Below are 23525 nucleotides of genomic sequence, written 5' to 3' on the forward strand. Positions count from 1 at the left end.
TTTTAAAATGTTTTATTTATTTATTCATGAGAGTCAGAGAGAGAGAGAGAGAGAGGCAGAGGCAGAGGGAGAAGCAGGCTTCCCGCTGAACAGGGAGCCCGATGCGGGGCTTGATCCCAGGACCCTGGGATCATGACCTGAGCCGAAGGCAGACGCTTAACCATCTGAGCCACCCAGGCGCCCCAAATAACAGCTTTATTGAGATGTAATTCACATATCATACAATGTATTCACTTAAACTGTACCATTCGGTAGATTTTAGTTTATGGGCAAAGGTGTGCAACTATCACTGCTATGGAGCCCCGTGACATTTTCATCACCCCAAAAAGAAACCCCTGTCTCCATTAGCGGTCACCCCCCCCCCCCCTGCCCCCCCCGCCCCAGACAACTACTAATCTACTTTCTGTCTCTGTGGATTTGCCTATTCTGGACATTTTGTACAAGTGTAATCATCCAATATGTGGCCTTTGGGACTGGCTTCTTTCTTAGCATCATGTTTCCAAGGTCCATCCACGTTGTAGCATGAATTAGGGCTTCATTCCTCTTTACGGCTGAATAATAGTCCATTGTCCAGATATTCTACATTTTGTTTTTCCATTCATCTGGTTGATGGACCCTTGGGTTGTTTTCAGCTTCCGGTTATTGTGGATCATGCTGCCATGAACATTTGTTGTAAGTTTTTGTGGGGACCTGTGTTTTCCTCTCTTTTATGTGTATACTTAGGAGTGGAAGTGCTGGATGGTAAGATAATTGTTTAACCCCTTTGGGGAACTGCCAAACTTTCCCAAAGCAGCTGCACCATTTACATTCCCACCAGCAGCATCTGAGGTTCCAATTTTTCCACATCCTCACCAGCAGTTACTATTGTCTTTTATTTATTTATTTATTTAAAGATTTTATTTATTTAATTGACAGAGAGAGAGAAAGAGAGACAGCGTGAGAGGGAACACAAGCAGGGGGAGTGGGAGAGGGAGAAGCAGGCTTCCAGCCGAGCAGGGAGCCCGATGCGGGGCTCGATCCCAGGACCCTGGGATCATGACCTGAGCCGAAGGCAGTCACTTAACCAAAACTGAGCCACCCAGGCACCCCTGTCTTTTTTTTTTTTTTTTTAAAGATTTTATTTATTTATTTGACAGAGAGAGAGAGAGACACAGAGCACAAGCGGGGAGCAGCAGAGGGAGAGGGAGAAGCAGGCTGTCTGCTGAGCAGGGAGCCTGATGTGGGACTTGATCCTAGGACCCTGAGATCATGACCTGAGCCAAAGGCAGACGCTTAACAACTGAGCCACCCAGGAGCCCCTATTATTATCTTTTTTGAAAAGATTTTTAAAATTAAAAAAAAAAAAAAAATCTCTATACCCCATGTGGGGCTCAAACTCAAAACCCCGAGATCAAGAGTCTCACGCTCCCCCGACGGAGACAGCCAGGCGCCCCTGTCTGTCTTTTTGATTACAGCCATCCTAGCGGATGTGAAGTAGTACCTCATGGTGATTTTGATTTGCATTTCTCTGATGACAAATGATGTTGAGCATCTTTTCATATGTTTATGGGTCATTTATATGTCTTCTTTGAAGAAATGTCTGTTCAGATCCTTTGCCCATTTTTAAATTGGGTTGTTTGTTATTTTTAATTTTGAGTTGTAGGTTTTTTTCTCTTTTTTAAGATCTTATTTTTTTATTTTATTTATTTTTAAGATTTTATTTATTTGAGAGAGAGAGAGCATGAGCGGGGAAAGGGGCAGAGGTAGAAGAAGACTCCCCGCTGAGCAGGGAGCCATATGCGGGAATCGATCCCAGGACCCTGGGATCATGACCTGAGCTGAAGGCAGACACCCAGGCGCCCCTAAGATTCTATTTTTAAGTAATCTCTGTGCCCAGCGTGGGGCTGGAACTTACAACCCTAAGATCAAGAGTCACATGCTCTTCCAACTGAGCCAGCCAGGTGCCCCATGTTATAGTTCTTTATATATTCTAGCTACCAGTCTTGTATCAGATGTATGATTTGCAAAAATTGTCCCCCTTCTGTGGGTTTTCTTTTCACTTTCTTGTTGATGTCTTTTGAGGCACATCATTTCAAATTTTGGTGAAGTCCAGTTTATTTCTTCAGTTGCTCGTGCTTTTGGTGTCATGTTTAAGAAATCATTGCCTAATCTAAGGTTGGTAGGTTTTCTCCTATGTGTTCTTCTAAGGCTTGTAGTTTTAGCCTTTATGTTTAGATCTATGGGACATTTTGAATTGATTCTTCTGTATGGTGTGAGGTAGGGATTCCACTTCATTATTTGCATGTGGCTACCCAGGTGCCCAGCACCACTATGGAGTAGTCTTCCCTGCTTCTCTTGATGGATAAAGCACAGTGATACCCCAGCCTGGTGGCCCAGCAGAGCCAAGGCTGTCTTCCTTGGAAGTGGATGCAATCACCTCAGACTCAGTCAAGATCCTCACCCTGTGAGGAGCTGCAGCAGGGGGTGCTGGCTTCCTGTCTTTGGTGCATCTTTCAAGGTGCATGACTCCAAGGTCACCTGCCACTGCTTCCTGAAGCTTCCTGAGAGTGGGGCCTCTCCACTTCAAGGCCGGTCCTCTCCTTTTTTGACATGAGAAACCCTTTTCTTTTTTGTCACCCATTCTTTTAACTCACTGAGAACTTGTTCTGAGAAGGTTGTGCTGAGACCCTATCGTTCCCCAGGCCAGGGTCCTGGCCAGTATAGAGTAGAGGTGGGTCCTGCCTACTTCCACTGAGTTGAGGCCATTCTGATGTTGGCAGACTCCCTAACCACTGACTGATACCCAGCAGGTACCCCTCTGGCCTCAGGTTGCTATTCTCCCACCCTTGACCTTCTCAAGCAGATCCACACCTTGCAGCTTCTTCCTAGCTTAGAGACAGGACTGAGATGGGGAGGTGGTTCCTTCTTGAGGTTCGCGGGTGGGCATTTACTCTGAATTCCCACAGTGGGGCCTCTGCACTGGCTGGGCTGTCCCCTTCTCTGCAGGGACCTATGGACTAAGCAATGCGCTGCTGGAGACGCCCTGGAGGAAGCTGTGCTTTGGGAAGCAGCTCTTCCTGGAGGCCGTGGAGCGGAGCCAGGCGCTCCCCAAGGATGTCCTCATTGCCCAGCTCCTGCATGTGCTCAACAATGATGAGGCGTGAGTGGGCGGATCCTGCCATGGCGAGCAGTGTGTCCCCCTTCTTCTCTAGCCCTGGGATGTAGAGGCAGGCAGGCTGTGCTGCCCTAGGAGGCTTGTGGAAGTGACTGGGGCCAGCTCCTCAGCCAGGGGGAGCCTGATGGACATACTGTCCTTTGCTCCTCTCCTAACTGCTCCCCTCCTGGGCCAGTGCACTTAGAAGCTCAATGCTCTCAGAGGCTTGATGTGGGCCTGTGTGAGGCAGAGAGTAGCTGGAGGTTCCCCGTGTCTGCACACCACTAGTGGGAGATTCTAGAAAGCTCCAGGTGCTTAGCAAACCACAGAAGCAAGCAGCCAGCCTGGGACTATATCTAGGGGTTAACTGTTCTTCCCACATGCTGTCCTACCAGTGCTGTGGCACAGACAAACCTGTCCCGGGAATCTCCTCGGGGAAAGGAGCTCCTGACCCAACTTCCCTAAGGCACCTCGGTGGCCTCTGCACACAGTACCTGCCTCAGGGACGCCACCCCCTGGCGTGTCCTGGCCATCCCACCTGGGGGTCAGAGGTGCTGGCCAAGCTACCTTCTTCCCATGCCACAACGTGGCCCATACTCAGGCCAGGCCGCTATCCTGCCCAGATGCCCCAGCAGCCCCTCAGAGGAGCCCTCACGGGCTGCCTCCCACTCTTGTCTCCTGCAGCCCCTCCCTGCCCCTCGCTTACTCTCCGTCTCCTGTTGGAACCATGTACCAGGGCACTTTCAGCCTCAGCATAGCCACCTCTCAGGGAAGCCCTGCTAGGGCTGGTCCAGCATCCCCTGCTCAGCTGTGAGTCATGTGGCCCTCAGTCACTGGCTGTCATCCCCTCTCGCCTGAAATGGGGTCCTGGCTGCTTTGACAGCTGTGGGCCCAGTGGCTGGCAAGCTGCAGGGCTCAAGTGGGCTCCTGTCACGTGGAGAGATGCCCATAGGGTACCTCTTGGGGTAGGCAGGGCGTGTGTATGGCCAGTGACCCCTCAGCCAGGCCCCTGCCCCATAGCACCCCTAACCACTGAGACCTCACCAAGACAGGAAGGTAAGTTTGCTCTGAGAGATGACTTCTGTCCTTCCTGGGGGGGGCCCTGCACAGCTCTGACCAGATTGACCCCCGGCATTTGCAGATTCAGCAGAGCCTTCCCCAGTGCTGAGCTCATGTCCCTGGGTCCTGGGAAAGCTCCTGGGGGCCCTGGCAGGGGGAGCTGGCCTGGCACTCACTGTCTGGCAGCCTGGGCCCAGTGATGGAGTCCTAAATAAAAGACTGGACTGAGATTTGAGGCCTTCAGCAGAAAAGTGCACAGAACAGCCCCTGTGGATCCCCCAAACTGCCTCATGAGGCTGGTAGGCTCCCTAGGCACTGCAGGCCTTGAGGATGGCAGGTGGGGCTGTGGGTGGGTGGGTGGGGGTGGCAGTGACCCGTCCTCTGTCCTTCCAGGCAGCTGCCAGACCCGGCCATTGAGGACCAGGGCAGGGAGTACGTGCAGCCCTTCCTGAGCAAGTATGCGGCTGTGTGTGTGCGCTGCCCGGGCTATGGCACCAGGTACGAGGGGCTGCTGGGTGCATTCAGTCCTGTCCCACGAGGAACCCGGCCTTCCCTGAACTCTGTGGATCCCAGAGCCTCTGCCCTATCTAAAAGCAGCTGCTGTTTCAGCTTGGGGGGGGGGGGGGGGGCTATGGGGCCAGCAGACACCACAGTGGATGGTTTTGCACGACAAGCTCGCTGGCTCCCAGGGATACTGTAGAAATGGTTCCTGGGCTGCTTCCTGCTCCCTCCACAGCCACGAGGGGGCTGGGATGGCCATGGACGCACTCAGCTTGGCAGATCCCTGTGGGCCCAGAGGTCCCACTGCCCAGCTCTTCCTCTCACTTTGCCCTGTGTCCTTGGATCTGTTACATTCTCTGTGTGACCAGGGCAGGAATCAGGTCATGTCGGCCTGGGCACATCACCCAAGAAAAGGGCAACTTCTGGCCTCAGCCACAAGGGGAGAATGCCTGGGAAGGAGAAGCTGTTGGCATGGGTGTCTGCTGTCCCAGCAAGTTCCTTCTCTGCCTCTCTCCCTCCTGGGCAGAGGAAGATTGGCTCTGTGTGTCTGGGAGGCCCAGCCCATCCCTGTGATTCTGTCTGGGGGTAGCCTACCTGCTGAACTTGGAGGTGGGTGGGTTGCTGGACCAGCCAGGATGCCCTAGGAGTGCTGTTGCTCGCCTGGCCCACCTGGCCCACCTGGCCTGGAGGCAGACTGTGGCCTCGTGCAAAGCAACATCTGCCTGGATTTGGCTTGCACCAGGCCCCATGGGCACCAGCCTTGTGCTGGGCTGGTGACCTGCAGTGGACTGTGATGGATAGGCCAAGCTCTTGGGGGCCCGTGGCCACTAAGGACTCAGGGATGGGGTGCTTGGGTGGTGACAGGTGCTGAGTGATGCCACGGTGATACCGCATGTACTCTGGGTACATGGTGATGTCACGCGTAATGCTTGGTTTTCGAGTTCAGGTTGGCCTGAGGCTTCCATCCTCCAGGAAATGACAGCTTCGAGCCCTCTAGCTGGGGGATGGGATAGGAGGCAGGGCCATGGTGGTGTCACTGCCCAGCACTGATGTTCCAGGGCCCAAGGGTTGAATGCCTGAATGGTGGCCTTTCCATTCTGAGGCTTTTCCCTTGGCAGGTGGCGGGGCATGAATTCTCTCAGGCTTCTCCATCACAGACCTTTTTCTCGACAAATTACATGCTCACGTGTACTCATGTGCGTGAGGCAGAGTGCCAGGTCTTCTCCCTGGCCAGGTATGTGGCTGCTGGGTCCAAGCCCGACTGGGACCCCCAGTCTTCGGCATGGGTGTGCCCACTCTGGGTTTCAGCTTGCACAGGGGCTGCCCTCTCTCAGGGGGAGACAGGTGCTAACAAAATGAGGACTGGCCTTGGGGACGGCTGGCAGGAGGAGAGAAGGTGCACTGAGCATTTGGGATGGGTAGAAGGGGAGGAGGACAGGAGAGGGTTCCTGGTGATAGAGGCCCCATTTGGGGCTCTGCCAGGCAGGCAGGGGGCTGAGGGCAGAGGGCTGAACGTGGGCCCCCTGCTCTCTTTCAGAACCAACACGGTCATCCTCGTGGATGCGGACGGGCACGTGACCTTCACAGAGCGTAGCATGCTGGACAAGGACCCTGCCTGCTGGGAGACCAGCACCCACGAGTTCAAGCTGCAGAGCTAACCCCTCTCCCTGGGTGTGGCCATTGGGCTCCTGGAAGGCCCTGCCTCGAGGACCAGTGTGGATAGGAACCTTCTGTAGGCACATGCACTGCCTGTGACTTGGCCAAGCATCCCCCAGGACCAGGGCCCTCTGGTGTTTCTGTGACCTGTCTGTGTCCACGTGTCCAGCTCAGGGTCTGCCCTTACGCCAGTAGGAGTGACAGAGTCCCACAGCCAGGCCTGGGGCAGGCCTAGGTGTGCTGTGCCCGTGTGAAGGCACCTGGGTCTGCCCCTGTCCAAGCACAGAGGTACAGAGTCGAGGCACATGCTTCCATGCACACCTGCAGGTGCACGGGCACACGCACACCATGCACAGGCAACAGATAGGTGTACACATGCTCAAATGCACACACAACCCCCGGCGTACACACGTATGCATGCTAGACAGGCAGAGATGTGTCGCTCGCATCTGCAGGTGCTTCTGGCCAGTGGGTCGTTGCTTTGATCAAAACAACAGGGTGTAGACTTTTGTTTAAAAGTGGCTCCCTTTCTCCTGGGCGTAGTCCACTTCTGGACAGCTAGACTTGCTCTTGGAGAGGAGAGGCCCCATTTGGAATGAGAAATGAGAACAACCCCAGAAAAACCCACTGTCATAACAGAAGCACAGGCTGGTTGGTGGTCCTTTGTGCTCTGGGGGGTCTCCTGTGTGCATGGGGTGGTCCTGTGGGGGGAGGGGGTGGCCCTGCATGATGCCCCAGGGCTCCTGTGTATGCTGGGGCACCTTGGTAGGCTCTCAGGCACCTACCTGCCCATTGGGGGTCATGGGTCTTGGGCAGGCCCTCTCAGTGAGGGGACACAGCCAGCCCTTGCTATTTCCCTTCTCCTTGGGGAGTCAGACTTCATAGGAATTTGTACTTGAACGTGAGACCTTGATAATAAAACTCGGAGGCTGTGGTGAGTCAGTGCATTTCAGGTCCTTGTGTGATGGGGGACAACTGTGCAGGGGGTCAGTAGGGCTGCTCTCTTGGTCTGCAGGAGCTCCCAAGGCACACTCACCAGAACAAGCCTCTTCCCACTTTCTTCTTTTGCTCATGGGTCTCTGAGCACCCTGATGGAAACCCAAGGGTCCATCAGCCTGTCTATCTGTCTGTCCTTGGGCTGGGGTTCGAGAGAGAGCCTATATGCATGGGACATGGTAGGTGCCAGTTACAGGGCCTCCTGAGCTGGGCTGAGGAGCCAGGGACTCATCTGGGTGTAGTGAAGAGCCCTTGGGGACCTCTCCATGGAGTAGTGTGGTCAGGCCTGCACTTGGGGTGGACTGTGGAGGCCAGGGGATGGTAGGAATGGGTTTCAGGGCAAGGGGGCAAGTGGAGTCTGTCTTAACTGCAGGACCCTGGTTTGCGGCAGGTACTCAGGAGTTCCTGTCCCTAGCCCAGGCTGAGCATCAGGGGGTCCCGTTGTGTGTTCAGTGCTGAGACCCAGACTTCCATCTGCCTTTGCAGCTGACCCCCAACTTGGCCTTCTCAGAGCCAGTGAGAGCTCGGGGTGGGGTGTGGACCTGTACCCGGCCCCACTTGCCTTCTCAACCCTTCCCTCTTCTCACCCTGAGCACCCCTCAGGGGACTGATGCCCTCCTTGCTCACTTTGAACTCAGAGGAAAAGTGCTTGAGCATGGTCAGGTTTGAATGGGGTCCCCAGTGGTGGCGTAGCCCACACCCCCAGGCCCAGGGGCAAACACTTGTTGGCTGAGGCACACCGACCCAGGCTCTCAGCCCAGGCACTGCCGATGCCCTTCATCTGCCTCAGTGCCCCACGCCAGCACCCACCCTGGCCAGGCATGTCTGCCCTCATGGGGCACCACTGGGCTGGTGCAAAGCCATCTGGAGCGCTCTCCCTGATGTTTGTCTCTACGCCAGGGACAGGGCCTGCACAGGGATACCCCAGCCCTCAACCTGCCCTGGGCTTCCCAAGTGCCTGATGTAATTCTATTGTTATGGGTTGAGTTGTGTGCCCCCCGAAAGATCTATTGGCATCCTAGCCCCTGTACCTCGGAATATGACCTTATTAGGGTCTTTACAGAAGTAATCAAGATAAAATGCAGTCATTAGGGTGGGCCCTAATCAGGTATGACTGATGTCCTTATAAAAAAGGGAAAATTTGGACATGGGGACAGACATGCATGCAGGCAGAATGCCCTATAAAGACTGGAGCTATGCTGTCCCATGCCAAGACACTACCGGAAGCTGAGAGAGAGACCTGGAACAGATCCTTCCCTGGTGCCTTTAGAGGGAGCGTGGCTCTGCCAACACTTTGAGCTCAAACTTCCGGCCTCCAGAACTGTGAGACAATAAATTTCTGTGGTTTGAGCCACTCATTTATGGTACTTTGTTATGGCAGCTCTAGCAAACTAAATCAATTGTGACCTTCATTTTACAGATGAGGAAATTGAAGCTTGGGGAGATACCATAACAGTGTCTCAGTCCCCAGGCAGGTAGGGAGGCAGAGCCATGGGGCCAGGAAGGAGAGGATGCATCTTGGGGTGTCTTCCCTTGTAGGCTCATGGTCCTCCCACGTTGGTTTCACCTGCTGCCCTGCACTCCCCTCCCCCCCCATCACCACATTTTTCTTGCCTCTGCCACTGCCTTTGGTCGTACTTTCTGCACAGCTTCTGCCCCAGGGCCTTGGCACTTGCTGGCCCTTCTGGTTGAAGAACTCTTCCTCCCCCCCCCCCTCCATATATCTAAACCACACTGCCCCTCACATCCTGCAGCTCTTTGGTAAAGTCTTGGGGAGGCATCCCATCTGAAGCTGCAATCTGCCCTGCCTTGGTCCCTGCTCTGTTTTCTATAGCAGTTAGAACTGGGACATGCTGTGTGTTTTGCTTGATTGTTTCTTATGTGTCTCCCTGTCAGAACAAGAGCTTCAGGAGGCAAGGCCATTCCTCTCTTGTCCATCACTGTATCCTGATGCCCAGGCCAGGTAGACATTTGAACCAAAAATGACATTGCTGGCACTTCCCAAGCCCCCATTTATTTAGGCCTTGAAGTGAGACCCTTGTGTGGTTAGAAGGGACCCTAGGAAGCTGTGCTTTCTAGAAGTGCTTTTGACATGCCACACAGGAAGGCCTGGACCTGACCTTGGCGTGGCTTAGCTAGTCATCAGATGCACTGGATCCCTGAGTTCCCAACATGGGTCTTCTTTTCCCAGATGGAGGGGTAATTCACCTCCTCTTCAGATGCCCCTGATGAGCTGCTTCTGCTCTCTGGTTCTAAGACAGCCAGTTGAAGTGTGTTGGCATGCAGGCTGGAGGTGTGGAGCTAACTGATATGGAAGCTAAGTCTGAGTAAACAAGACCAGCTCAGGAATGCAGCCTGGCCTTGAGGCTTGTCATGGCAGGCCTGAGATCCTGGCCTTCTGCCTGCAGAGACACCCCCCGCCACTGCCCCACCACTAACACCTGATCTTTTGGTCTCATCTGCCAGCAGATAGCATCATCCAGGCCCTTTAGCAGAGACCTGGCTCATGGGTGAGCTGGGCTCAGGTGGAAACATAGGAGCCTGGAAGGAAAAGTTTCCTCAGTTTGGGCTAGAGCTCCGGCTTCTAGGCATCCACCTGAGGTTGGAGTCGGATGGGGACTGTGGGGACGTTGTGTGGGAAGGCCATGTGGGAAGCCAGCTGTAGTGTGTTGGTCTGAGGTCTCGAGTCTGAGGCAACTCACCAAGCAATAAAGTGTGGAGAGTTTGCTAAGGCTGGATGGTGGCATGCCAAGGGTTCCCATGAGCTCTGACCACTGGGCCAATGAGAGCAGTTGGCCCAGCCACAGAGAGGCTGGCCTCCCCTGGCTAAGTCCAGGAGCTAGAACTTCATGGGGCTTGGTCACATTTTTATTGTGAAGTGTCTGGTGCTGACCACTGGGACAGCCAGGTAAACAGAAAGGGGCAGGAAGGGAGGGAAGGACCTGGATAGGCCTCCAGCTTCCTCACCTGCAACACTCTTTTTCCCCACCTTTTTTAATCTTTTCATTTTGAAATGATTTCAACTTACTAAAAACTTGAAACAATAGAACAAAACATTCCAGTGTCTTTCACCCAGTTCCCCCAAATGTTAACACCCTACCTCTAGCCATACTAAAATGATTACAACCAGGAAATTAGCATTGATACATTACTACCAGCTAATTTACAAACCTGATTTGAATGACCAGTTGTCCCACTTCTGTCCCTTTCCTGAGCTAGGTTCCGATACAGGGTCCAGATCCCACATCACATAGTTGTGTTTCCTGTAATTGAAGACAGCTCCTCAGTGTCTTTGACTTGAATGATCTTGCCACTTGAAAAGCACCTGCCGGTTTTTTGGTAGAATGTCCCTCATTTGGGTTTGTCTGATCTTTCTTCATTCAGGTTTTGCCTTTTGTGTAGTGATGCATGTCCTCAGGAGGCCCACAATATGTCTTTACTGGTGCTGACCTTTGTCTTCATTTTTATTGAGGTATCATTAGTATACTATACAACGAATATCTTTAAAGTATAAATTGGTAAGTTTGGATGTGTATACGTTTGTTGGTGACCTCGATCACTTGGTTACCTGGTTCTCTCTCAGGTTTTTCTCCACTGCAGTTACTATTTTAGGTTTGCAGTTAGTGTCTTGGGGAGAAACTTTGCATCTCTGTAAAGCAACAAAAAAATCGCCAATTCTCCTACTTTGCTGCTATTTTTAGCATCCGTGATTTTTGTCTGCAGCAGGTTTGTGCAGGCTGCCAAAAGGGAGATTTCCTACTTCCATCATTCCTTCTACATTTATTCACTGGAATTCTGGTCTAAGGAAGAGCTGTCCCTTCTCCATTTACTCATACCCTCCCTTTTCTGAGGTTCCTGAAATGGCATTAGCAAGTAGAAAAATGCCGGAAGTTCAGCATATTTGTCCTTTTTTCCTACTGATTATGCTTAATGCTTTTAACTGGAAACGTTTAATGATTGTGTGTATATGGTCTCGTCTGCACTACGTAGACCGCGGAGGCGCCCTCTGCTCCCGGCGTCCCCTGCGCTGCCCGGCTCCCGGCACTTCCCGCGTTCTCCCGCTCCCGGCATCCCCTGCGCTCCCCCTTCCCCGGCATTCCCTGCGCTTCCCGCGCTCTCCTCTTCCCGGCATCCCCTGCGCTGCCCGTTCCCGGCGCTCCTCGCGGCCGCCGCCCTCCGCGCGGCGAGCCCCGCCCCGGCGGCGACCGTTAGCGCGGCCTCGGCCTGAGCGCCTGGTCCCGCCCACGCGGCCGCACTATTGGGCCGCGTGCCGTGGCCGCGAGCGCCACGCGCTGCCGATTGGCGGCCTCCGCAGCCCGCTCCGCGGTTCCCCCAATGCGGGGCGCCCGCGCGCAGGGATTGGCCGCGAGCCGCGAAGGCCCGCCCTCCGCTTGCCCCGCGCGGCAGGCGGGTCCGCCGACCGGAGAGAGCTTGGGAGGCCTTTCTAGATGGCGGCTAGGCCGTGAGGGTCTCCCTGCCTTGGTCGGGCTGCGGGCAGCTCGGGCAGGCCGCGGGCGCCGGAGGTAGGTGCGGGGCGCGAGGGGCGCCCCGCGGGCCGGGCGGGAGGGTGGGCGCTGCGGCCTGCGCGAGGGCGCGCCCTTCCCCTCCCTGCTTCCCGGGCCGAGGGCTGAGGGCCCGGGCGGCGGGGTGGGGCGGGGCGGGAGGGCGCGAGGCGGGGCAGCCACGCGGAGTCCCGGCCTTTGTGAAGCATCATGGCCGCGGGCCTCGGAGAACGCGGGGCGGGGGTCTCGCCGTGGTGGGGGTGGGGTGGGGGCGGGCCCCAGGCCCAGGTGGCGCCGACGCCGGTCGCTCTCCGCCCGGGTAAACAGCCCGAGTGTAAAGAGGCCCCTCGCTCTGTGGGCCCGAAGCCGTAGCGTCGCTTTCAGGCGGGAAAGGTATGAACACGGGTAGTGCTTGTCCAGGATCCTGCCGGGTGTAACAGTTTGGGAAATCTGAGAAGTCGCCTGAGTCTTTTTCTCCGCCAAATGCTTATGGATTGAGTGTCACTTAGATAAGCGGAGCGTGGTTTTGTTGTAACAGTGGTCGTGGTAGAAATAAATGGAAGGTGGCAACCTGTTGATAGTGGTACCTGTCAAGTATCATTCGATGGACTTGGGTTGCTCATGGTAGGAATTTGATTTGCTGTTCTGCATGCTTGCATGTACCTTGTTACCTGATGCACGGCAGTCCAGGCTAGGGCTGGTGACTGTGTGAGGCCAACCAGCAGGCGGAGACCCTCTGTTTCCTGGTCTAAGCCTGGACTCCCAGTCAGGCGCCTCGCGCACAGTGGCTCAAACCCTGCCGCAGGCTGTCACTCACTAGAGGGAGTGAATGGCCAGTCAGGAGTGCGCCTGTGAGTACAGGATGTGAGGCCTGTTGGAGGATGACAAAAGGAATGGATGAGGTCATACTGCTGCTGGGTTGGGCGGGAGGCTGCAGTGTGAGAGGCTTGACCGAAAGGCACCAGCCCCAGCACTGGACATTACAGCCAGCGCCTCGATGCCAGCTCAGCAAGTGGACTTCAGTGAAGGGCGCTGTCCAAGCCTGTTGGTTTTACCCCATGTACCAGGGATCCAGGGGAGCCTGCTGCTGGCTTGCAGTCCACTTGGCAAGCAAGGTTTGCATCGGTGTGTTCAATCAGCTGCAGTAGCAGTGAGGCTGATGGTGGGAGAGTCACTCTTTGAGCTCTTCATGGCCAGGCACTCTGTAGGGCACTTCCTGGGGATTGTTTTATAATCTGACCGTGACCTTGGTAGTAGAAAACATGAATCTCACTGGATTGCCTGGTCTTGGTCCCTCTTAGTAGCTGCCCTTCCCCTTTTGGTGGTCTCATCCAGCTTCCTGGCTTTAATGCCTTCTCTCCTTGACAGCTCCCATCGCCTTCTCCAGCCCTGGCCTCCCTTCTGAGCTGCTGTCTCTTCCAAATCTTCATATGTTACTTTGATGCCAAGTAGCCATGGCCAAACCTAAATCCTTATCTTCACCCACCCCACAACACTTCTCATGCTGCCTTCACTACCTCAGTGCGCGACAGCTCCGTTTATGAGTTTAGAGTCACCTGGATTCCTCTCTTAGGCCTCCATGCAACACTCAGGACAGTTTCTTAACCACCTCCAGCTTAACGTGCTATTCTGAACTGCCTGGTGAGCCTCTTAATTCTTCACTTTGCTCTCACCCTTGCTCCTCCCCCCCACTCACCCATGATAGTTTTTCTGGACACAGAATGATTCTTTTAAACTGTAGGATAGTGTAAAACCAAGGAAGTGAGGAGGGGAGCCAGCTTGCCTGGGTGGTAAAGCAGCTTCACTGCTTTCTAGCTGTGTGACCTTGAGCAAGTTGCTTAACCTTTCTGTCCTTAACCTCTCTCTTAGTGCTGTGTGAGAACTGGTGAGTGAAAATGCATAACACTCTTAGAGCAGGGCCTGGCTGAGGGTTGGTTGCCACTGCTGTCCTTGGATCATGCCACCTCAGTGCTTGGACCCTCCTGTCCAGTGGCCCATCTCTTAAGATAAGAGCCACAGTCCTGGTGTCAGTTCCACTTAGCACGCTGCTTTCACCTGCTTCACTGCACTTCTACCCCAGGGTCTTTGCTCTTCTGTCACGTGGAATGTCCCTTGCTTCCACCCACCCAGCTCACTCTCTTCTGCCTTCAGATGGACTCCGACTGTGCAGTCTTTGCTGTCTGCCCTTTATGAAGCTGCCCCCCCTTGCTTTGTTTTCTCTTGAATACTAATCAGCTTTTCTTAGTTGTTTCTCCATCTGTCCTGCTAAAAAGTGAGCTCTGTGGGTACAGATTTTGTCTGTTTTGTGTCCTTAGCATCTAGAATGGTACGTGGGCCATGTGGAAAGCATTCAGCAAACACTTGTTGAATGAGTAGAGCAAGCTTACAGGGGAAAGTAAGGAACTTGCCCAGGACTGCCCTACTGCGGAGTTCTGAGCCTTGAGCTGCTGCCCCCTGGGGCTGGGCAGGCTTTCCTGATCTCCCAGGGAGAAAGAACACTCTTCTTTCTCTACAGCTCCGTGACTGCACCTTCTGCACCTCTTTCAGGCCTCCCTGCATTGTTGTCATTATCATCTTTGCTTTGTGCTTTGGTGATGGCAGCTGCTTGGTCTTTTAACACTAGCAGGTGTCCCCATCCTGTACCACCCTTTGTTTTCAGTCCCCCCCTTCAGCCCCCAGAATCACTGGATTCGCTCTTGGCTAGTGTCTCCACAGACCTACCAGAAGCTGAGGGGTTTGGTCCTGATTTTTATCTGTGTTCTGTAGCACTGGACATGCTGACCTGTCTGTCCTTCTCTGAAATGATCTTTGTTGGTTGCCAGGAGACTGGTCTTATTTCACTCGGTTCTCCTCATGCCTGTTCAGCTGCAGCCTCCTTAGCGTTTACCTCAGTTCTGAGTCTTGTTATCTGTATGCTGTATTCCCTTGATCTTTAGCACCTTTGACAGATACACCTTTGGGGGAAGTATTGTGATAAAATTGCCATTGAATTCAGAAATGTAAGGACATCTTAGAGTCTAGGAAATAGAGTGACAGCTCAGTGGTCATTGCCCTTCCAGCTGTGTCCAGGTGGTGGGGACCTTGTCTCTTGCTCATGGTAGTACATCCCTTAGAGTAGAAGGCCAGTGAATATTGGTTGAAGGAATTAATTAAATCTGAGTAAGTCTTTGGTTTTTATGTTGTGTCTCCTTGAAAGTACAACCACCATGCTCTACTCCTTCACTGTAAACTTCTTAAATGTGTGATGTCTGCTGTCTTCTGCTCTGTCCATGCAGCCAGTCAGGCCTGCCCTATGTGGGCATGGGCATGCATGTGCGTATCTGCACCCGTGTGCATGGCATGTTCATGCGTGTGTGTGTGTGTGTGTGTGTCTGCATGGTGTGGGAGTGTGTGCGCATACACGTTTGCGTCTGCACGTGCTTCTCCTGCTTTGATGCCCGGCCCTCCTGCAGACCTCTGGGTTTTTGGATTGTCCCTCTGACCTGCCTTTTCACGTCATCCCTTTTGTTGTCTTTTCTCTGAAGGGAAGCTTCCCAGAGTTGCATCCTCAACCCTCTTCTTGGTCTGTTTTGCCTCTCTGGGCAGCCTCTCTCCTGTGGTTTTGGCGACTATCACCTCGCTGATGTGTTCTGGCCTTCTATTTCTGGGCCAGTCGCAGCTCCAGAGCTGTGGCCTCAGCACCTGTTGGACAGGTCTGCCCGGAGGCTCCATCCATTCTCCTCGGCAGGCTCTTGCCTGAATGCTGGAACATGTGTGTCCTCCCAGGGGAGAAGCCTCATTTGCCTTCAGTTCCCTCTTGTCTTTGCTCTCCACCTCTACCCGGTCAGCAGTGTGGTCAGTTCTGTGTCTTCACTGTTCTTGAGGGCTCCAGCCCCATCACCAGAGCCTCATTCACACCTTTGTGCTTTGGCCTGGAGGACTGCCCTCTGTGCCTTGGGCATAGGCACTGGGCCTGGCACAGCTGTCAGTTTCCTTTTTCAAATAGGGGCTGAATTGTGGCATGGGAATCGCTTCACCCTTGGTGGCTCCTTATTGCCCCCAGGAGGGAGCCAGGTTCCAGATGGCACCCAGGACTTCCTGTGCCTTGGCTCCAGCTGTCTCCTGAGGCTCCCCCGACCAACCCTGGCCAGGTTCCCTTCCCCACAGCCACCATCCCCTCCTCTACTGGGAACAGAACCACGCCACCTCTGGCGACCTCAGCACGCTGCATCACTATCCCGGTCCATCCGCCACCTTGTGGGCCCAGGAGAGCCCTGGGGTCCCTGGGTAGCAGAGCACCTGGCTGTACCTCTGAGGCCCTAGTGCCGCAGAGTTGAGCTGAGGGTCTCGCACTCGCCCTCGCCCTCTGACTGACCCAGCCCTAGCAGGTGAGTGGATCCATGTCGCTCTGATGGCCAGAGGGAGGCCACACACCTTATGTGTGTTCTGGAAAGGGCAGCCTTGCACCGCGAGCTTGCTTACCTAATAAACTGAGTTAGGGGAATGCTGCGGTGAAGCTTAGCCTAGTTTTTAAAAATCTTTTTTGAGCCTTAAGATAATACTTTTTGTGCTTCTGAAGTAGGAATTACAGTGGACAATTAGTAAGATATTTAACTTAGGACTTAAATTATAATTTAGGTGCTGAAGGAAGAATGTAGAGCTAGTTTGTTTTGAAGCCTAGAAGGTTCTCTAAGGCAGTAGTATTTCAAGTTCTTTACTACACTGTTAATAGCACCTGACTCTCAGTACCAGGGAAGCAGAAGGTTTCTGTCATTTTGTGACGATGTTTTTAAATCTCTTTGCAGGTGGAAGAAGAAAGGTGCCACTTTGGCATGAAGACAGACTCGCTTAGTCGTCAGTCATTTAAGCTGAGTGCATTGTGATTTCCAATAATTGAGGCAGTGGTTCTAAAAGCTGTCTACATTAATGAAAAGAGCAATGTGGCCAGCTTGACTAAGCCGCCGGCGTGTGCAGCGCGGGCAGGACGGCACCCGGGTCTCAGCGGACTTGTGCATGTTAGCTGTATAGATTTATGTAAGGTTTTTTAAAACTCTGGTCTTTTAAAATAGTCTTAACCACTTTTACTATGGAGACATATGAGAGTCCCTCTCCTCTCCCGCGTGAGCCCGCAGGAGAAGCGGTGATGGAGAACCGAGCTTGCCCCTTTCAAGCGCTGCCCCGTGAACAGTCTCCACCACCTCCCCTGCAAACGTCCAGTGATGCAGAGGTAATGGACGTTGGCTCTGGTGGTGATGGACAGGCCGAACCCCCTGCTGAGGACCCGCTCAACTTCTACGGAGCTTCTCTTCTCTCCAAAGGATCCTTCTCTAAGGCCCGCCTCCTCATAGACCCGAACTGTAGTGGCCACAGCCCGCGCACCGCCCGGCACGCACCTGCGGTCCGGAAGTTCTCCCCTGACCTTAAGTTGCTTAAGGATGTAAAGATTAGCGTGAGCTTTACCGAGAGCTGCAGGAGTAAGGACAGGAAGGTGCTGTACACAGGAGTGGAGCGCGACGCTCGTGCAGAGTGCGGTCTGGCCCTTAGCCCTGTCAGTGGAGACGTGCATGCTTGTCCCTTTGGCGGGAGTGTTGGGAATGGGGTAGGTGTAGGGGGTGAGAGTGCTGATAAGAAGGATGAGGAGAATGAGCTGGATCAGGAAAAGAGAGTGGAGTACGCAGTGCTCGATGAGTTAGAAGATTTTACTGACAATTTGGAGCTAGATGAAGAAGGAACAGGCGGGTTCACGGCTAAAGCAATCGTGCAGAGAGACAGAGTGGATGAAGAGGCCTTGAACTTCTCCTATGAGGTATGTCGGCGACCCCTCCTTTGGAGCACTCTTAGCAAAACCCAAAGAGAGGTGTTGGGAACCGCAGCATCTTTTGAAAGCTGATGTTGCAGAGGAAAAAAAAAACCCATATCAGGTGGAATAATGTTAATGTGGAAAAGAAAAAGCTGTAAGAAGTCCAGGGTTTTAAATTTTCCTAAAGAAAGGTTTGGCTGAGCAGTCGACCTTGTACCCTTTATGCAACCTGAGTTGGAAGGTGCTGCTGAGAAGCGCTTCCTGGTGGCGTGTGCACCTGTGCCAAGCGTCAAGTGTTTTGGTTGCAGTTGTCAGTTTCTTCCTGTTTGTTTTTCAGATGATCACGCAACATAAAGGCATACCTAGGCCCCACTTGAGAGTGCCTCATTTCTGTGTCTGTTCTCACTAATGCTGTTAAGCTTGCCTACGGTACAGGAATGCAGGCTCCGGGGGCCCTGGTGTCTGAACAGCGTGTTTTGCAGGATGATTTTGACAACGATGTTGATGCTCTGCTGGAAGAGGGCCTTTGTGCTCCCAAAAAGAGACGAATGGAGGAGAAATACGGAGGAGACAGTGACCATCCATCTGACGGAGAGACAAGTGTGCAGCCAATGATGACCAAGATTAAAACTGTGCTAAAAAGTAAGTCAGCCAGTCAGAAAGTAGTGTGTTTGTGGGGCGGCAGAAGTGCCGTTTTGAGAGCCCTTGGGTGCCAGGCAGTGGTCTTAGCAGTGGGCACATGTTTGAGGGAGGACAGTCACGTGTGGTGAAGGGGAGACAGACAAGACACAAGAAAGCACCAGATGCACAATGACCCGGGTGCAGATTGTGGTGTCATGCGTGGACACACACTGGAGCGGCTGGTGTTGTGCAGGGGAATGGGGAGGCACTTCTGATGGGGTGGTGGAGGGGGATGACGTTGTTGCTGGGAGATGACAAGATGGGCAACTAGAGGATGTGAGGCCGAGGCCAGAGGTGGGTGCAACACTGTGGCAGGTGATGGTTATAGTCTGGCTTCTGGATTCTCCACCAAGTGTGAGGGGAAGCCTCTAGAAGCATGCAGGTGTTGTTGTTACACAATTTTTGTCTAAAGGCACAGCTCCTATGGCTGCAGCATGGTGTGTGGACTTTAGGTGGCTAGAGTGGGAGCTCCTGTGGTAGGGGTGAAGGTGTTCCAAAGCTGCATTTGGATTTGGGGGGTGGGGCAGTCGGCTTGGAGTTGCCTGTGGGGCTGGGCATTGGGCAGTGGGAAGGGGCTGAACGGATGCGTGGGGACTCGGGCACACAGTTGAGACCTTAGGCTGAGGGCTGGAGTGCAGAAGGTGGCTTGGCGTGATGGGAGGAAATCGAGGGGCAGGTGGTGTGCAGTCTCCCACTGCAGAGTGGACGGGTTGGCTGTGCTAGGTGCCACAAAGCCCTGTCCATTCTGAGCAGCCTGGTTCAGGTTCACAGTGTGCCTGGCCATGACTTCAGGCATGCCACTGGGCCTGCCTGCACCGGGCACTGCTGTGCCTTTCCCTCTGCAGCCTTCTGCTCCACCTTACCCGCCTGGCAGCCTGCCCCACAGTGCTGCCTCCCAGGAGCTGTGGCATGGGCCTCAGGCTCACAGGCTGCGTGTAAGCTGCATGTGAGCTCTTCAGATGGCTGGGCCAGCTTTATGACTGCTACTTGTCACAAATGAGTAGCCCAGGTGCACCAGTGACCCATGTTGTACTTTGCCAGCATTTTGTTTGCTTCTCCTTGTCCTGACTTAGCCCAAAGATGGTGTGAGGCAGCTCCTTGGCTCTAGCCCGGGTAGGGGAAAGTGCGTGACAGTGTCTGTGCACCTCTGACCTGTCGTGCTCCCTCCTGGGGGCCATCCTGACATCAGCCATCCAGCCAGGATTGTTATGTTCTGATGTCAGGCCAAGGGTTAACACTGCCGGGTGGGGACCTGGCACTGGGATGCTACTCCCTTGTCTGTGAGAGTCCCTCATGCCATTTCATTATGTCTGTGTTTTTAAAATTTCATTTCCTTTTTTCTTTTGTCCCTAAATTTCTCACTTGTTCCCAATTCCTGTTAGAGAATTATGTTTCAGTTAAATCTTTGTGCTTTTCCTAGTCACCGGGCCTGTTAGTGGCAGGTGTCAAGTGGGTAACAAGTCTTGAGCTTTTTTCTTTGACTGCCTGTAAAGCAAAGAAGGGGTTGGGAGTAGTGTTCTAAAACTGACTTAGAAACGTATGAATTGGAAGTAGTTTCACGTGCTGGTGAGAGTATGCAGCTCAGGTATAATGAACACTTGCTGTCGAGTCACAGGGAGCAGTGGTCGGCAGACATGCAATTTGTTAGCAAAGTTTACTCAGCCCCTGGGGTGCCTCTGGCCATAGCCAAGGCAGGCAGTGAGGGATTGATGGCCGTGGTGCCCACAGCTGTGCAGGCAGCAGCTGAGGCTAGGACTCTTGTCTTGTAGAACCTCATCCCAGGCTCCTTTGTGCACCATGTGCTGTTCTAGGCCCAAGAGTACAGCAGTAAACAAGGTGGACAGCTTCCTGCTATTGAGGAGGGACTTAGATTCTCTGGGTTGGAGCCATATAAACAAGCACAATTGAGAAGAGTTTCGTGCATTGGAGGCGCTGAGTGGCAGGCAGGGCTGGGTAGGCTCTGTCTGGTGGAGGGGAGGGTACTCCTCTACTCCCCTAGTTCTTAGAGGTTCTTTCCAATCAATCCTTGGTTGACTTTACTATTTTTATCTGCCATGTGTCATAATTTTGAAGCCATCTCTACAACTCAAAGTGTTTTTGAAGTGATTGTAGGATGCTCTTGTCTTCTGTGCAGGTCGTGGCCGTCCTCCTACAGAACCATTGCCCGACGGGTGGATCATGACATTCCATAACTCCGGAGTCCCGGTGTACCTACACAGAGAGTCTCGGGTGGTCACCTGGTCCAGGCCGTACTTCCTGGGAACGGGAAGCATACGGGTAGGGGATGCATCAGTCATGAATTTAGTCTTGTAAGTTTGCAGACTGAACATACACACGCTGTGTTTGCATGCTAGCCAGGCAGAGGCAAGTGGAAGGCTTCAGATGTTCAGAGGTTTGAGGTCATCCTTGTAATCTGTGTTGCAATTTCACTATCCACAGAAACATGATCCTCCTCTGAGCAGCATTCCTTGTCTCCATTACAAGAAAATGAAGGACAATGAGGAAAGAGAGCAAAACAGTGAGCTCACCCCCAGTGGGGAAGTGTCCCCTGTCAAGCCCCTGAGCCGATCTGCAGAGTTGGAGTTCCCCCTGGAAGAGCCTGACTCCATGGGAGCTGACTCGGGGGCCCTCGATGAGAAGGACCCACTGGGGGCTGAGGCTGCCCCCGGGGCCCTGGGGCAGGTGAAGGCCAAGGTTGAGGTGTGCAAAGACGAATCAGTTGGTAAGTTTCTGGGGTGAACTTTCTTCCTTCCTTGTTGGCTGGGATCCATCTGCAGGGATGTGGCTGCACTCTACGCCTTCCCCGGGGTCACGTTCCTCCTGCTGAAGGCCACCTGTTCCTGCTTTTGTCTGTGAGGAAGGAACTTCTGGGGACCTCTCTCCACTCTTTCGTGGTTGGAAATGCCTGTCTCCCTGATCTTAGAACCTGCCTGGGTCTGCAGGCCCCACATGGCCGGGGCTGCCATGGAGATGGCTACTGTCAGTGCACACTGGCGTTTTTCTCTGGTTACTTTTGTGACCTTTCCTGAAATCTTGGTTTTTCAGTAGGATGTGCTCATGTGGCATTGTTTTGATCTGTCTTGATGCACTCAGAATGAACTTCTTCAATCCACAGATTCAGTACTGGAAGACAGCCACTATTCTGTGGATGTTTCCCCCTTCAACCCCATAATTGCTTTTGGCTATGTATTGGTGTTTCTCTTCTCTCTTCTGTGTCTTTTAGCTTAGGCCTACCCGTGAAATTCTTAGTTGTCTCTACAGTGGTGGCCAACCTCTCTCAGCCCACCTGCTGAAATTCAAAGAGAACTTTGTCTTTTCAGGATTTTGGTTTTTGCTATTTAGCTATTGTCTGAATATTGCTGCCCAGCCTTCCTTGTAACTCTTAAGTGTGTGGAGCCTAGAAAAGCTGGGGCGGGGTGGGGGGGTGCACCACTGCTGAGGGAGGGGCCTTGGTGGAGAGGGCTGGTTGGAGCCTTAGGCATCTAGGGAAAGGCAGGGTGTGTCACTGGCCCCCAGCTTCCCCCTGCGGACAGACTGCTATCTTCCCCCAACCTGCCTGCCTGTTGCCTCCCTCCCCATCCACGTCAGCTGCCCCTGTCTTCTGTCCATGTGTCCGGGCTTTTCTAAGGACCCAGCTGGAACAGAGTTTTCGCTTTTTTTTTTTTTTTTTTTTTAATATTTTATTTATTTATTTGAGAGAGAGAATGAGATAGAGAGAGAGAGCATGAGAGGGGGGAGGGTCAGAGGGAGGAGCAGACTCCCTGCCGAGCAGGGAGCCCGATGCGGGACTCGATCCCGGGACTCCAGGATCATGACCTGAGCCGAAGGCAGTCGCTTAACCAACTGAGCCACCCAGGCGCCCCAAGAGTTTTCGCTTTAAGACTTCAACGTAATGGGGGTTTCTTTCTTCAAATCCATCTTTTTTTTTTAAAGATTTTATTTATTTATTTGACAGAGAGAGAGAAAGCGAGAGCAGGAACACAAGCAGGGGGAGTGGGAGAGGGAGAAGCAGGCTTCCCGCCGAGCAGGGAGCCCGATGTGGGACTCGATCCCAGGACCCTGGGACCACGACCTGAGCCGAAGGCAGACGCTTTAACAACTGAGCCACCCAGGCGCCCCTCAAATCCATCTTTTATGCACATGTAACACCTGAATGTGTTCTAGTTTTTTGGAAAAGACCTCTCTTTCACTTCTAATTTTACTCCTTTTGGAGAGGTGACCACTTGTACTTATTTCCAGACTTCTTTCCCTGCATTCACATGTAAAGAAATACGTGGTTTAGTGTGTAACTAAGTGGGTGCTGTTTCACAGCCTTGTGTTTTAACCATGTATTTCTCGGTCTTGCACATGGACTTCCTCCCTCTACTTCCACAGGCATTGCTGTTAGGGCTCGGTGTGAACCACAAGAGTCCCTGCCTCAGGGCTTACACTTGCATAAGAAACCAGTGAGGGTGATGTGACCCTCTAGGATATCCTGGGAGCGAGAGGGGTAGTGGGTGCAACAGTAAAAGCAGGAGGCCCCTGGGAACTTCACTGAGTGGAGGTGGGTGGTGAGCAGTGGGATTGGGCCAGGGGCTGTGTGGGGAGAGGCATGACAGGTGCCAGGGCCCCAGCTGCCTGGGTGTGTTGCTGAGTGTGCAGGCAGCCAGGATGGCCGGAGGGGAAGAGCGCAAGGTGCACAGTGCTTCGGCTGCTGTGGTACTTGTTTTGATACAGGGAGAAAAGTCTTGAAGGCCATCTGGTTTTTTTTTTTTTTTTTTTAAAGGTTTTTCTTTTTCTTCTTGTTCCAAATAGACTAAAAGAGCATCTCAGAAATTTGTCCATAAGGGACCTTCCTGAGTAATTTGAGTGACAGGACCTGGTTCAGGGGCGCCTGGGTGGCTCAGTCTGAAGTGTCTGCCTTAAGCTCAGGTCATGATCCCAGGGTCCTGGGATCGAGCCCCATGTCAGCGGGGAGCCTGCTTCTCCCTCTCCTTCTGCGCCTCTCCCCTACTTGTGCTCTCTCTCTTGCGCACTCTCTCTCTCAAATAGATAAATAAAATCTTAAAAAAAGAAAAGAGAAAGGACCTGATCCTTTGCTTTGTTTGCCCTTCAAAAGGGAAAGGGGAGTGGGGAATGGCATGGCGGGGCCTGTTTGATGGGCAGCCCGTCACCATCCTACTCACTGGGCAGAGGGAACATGACTCTTAGGTTGGAAGTTAGCAGTTTTGTTCTCTGG

General features: G+C 53.3%; 2 protein-coding genes across 4 annotated transcripts in view; both read left to right on the forward strand.

The window, feature by feature from the left end:
* The window catches only part of TANGO2 (transport and golgi organization 2 homolog), a 40517-nt gene extending 31824 nt beyond the window's left edge, over nt 1-8693 (forward strand). For all 3 annotated transcript variants that reach the window (XM_032398567.1, XM_032398568.1, XM_032398569.1), the window contains exons 7-9: nt 2986-3139; nt 4586-4690; nt 6231-8693. In XM_032398567.1, the coding sequence (XP_032254458.1) occupies nt 2986-3139; nt 4586-4690; nt 6231-6351 (380 nt within the window). In that variant the 3' untranslated portion in view covers nt 6352-8693. The remainder of the gene's footprint in view (nt 1-2985; nt 3140-4585; nt 4691-6230) is intronic.
* A 3043-nt stretch (nt 8694-11736) lies between these two features.
* The window catches only part of DGCR8 (DGCR8 microprocessor complex subunit), a 34556-nt gene continuing 22767 nt past the window's right edge, over nt 11737-23525 (forward strand). The window contains exons 1-5 of the mRNA XM_032398538.1: nt 11737-11868; nt 16632-17632; nt 18109-18268; nt 20442-20584; nt 20747-21029. Of these exons, the coding sequence (XP_032254429.1) occupies nt 16913-17632; nt 18109-18268; nt 20442-20584; nt 20747-21029 (1306 nt within the window). The 5' untranslated portion in view covers nt 11737-11868; nt 16632-16912. The remainder of the gene's footprint in view (nt 11869-16631; nt 17633-18108; nt 18269-20441; nt 20585-20746; nt 21030-23525) is intronic.

Source organism: Phoca vitulina, unplaced genomic scaffold (genome assembly GCF_004348235.1).
Source record: "Phoca vitulina isolate PV1807 unplaced genomic scaffold, GSC_HSeal_1.0 scaffold117, whole genome shotgun sequence".
Classification (NCBI taxonomy): Eukaryota; Metazoa; Chordata; class Mammalia; order Carnivora; family Phocidae; genus Phoca; species Phoca vitulina.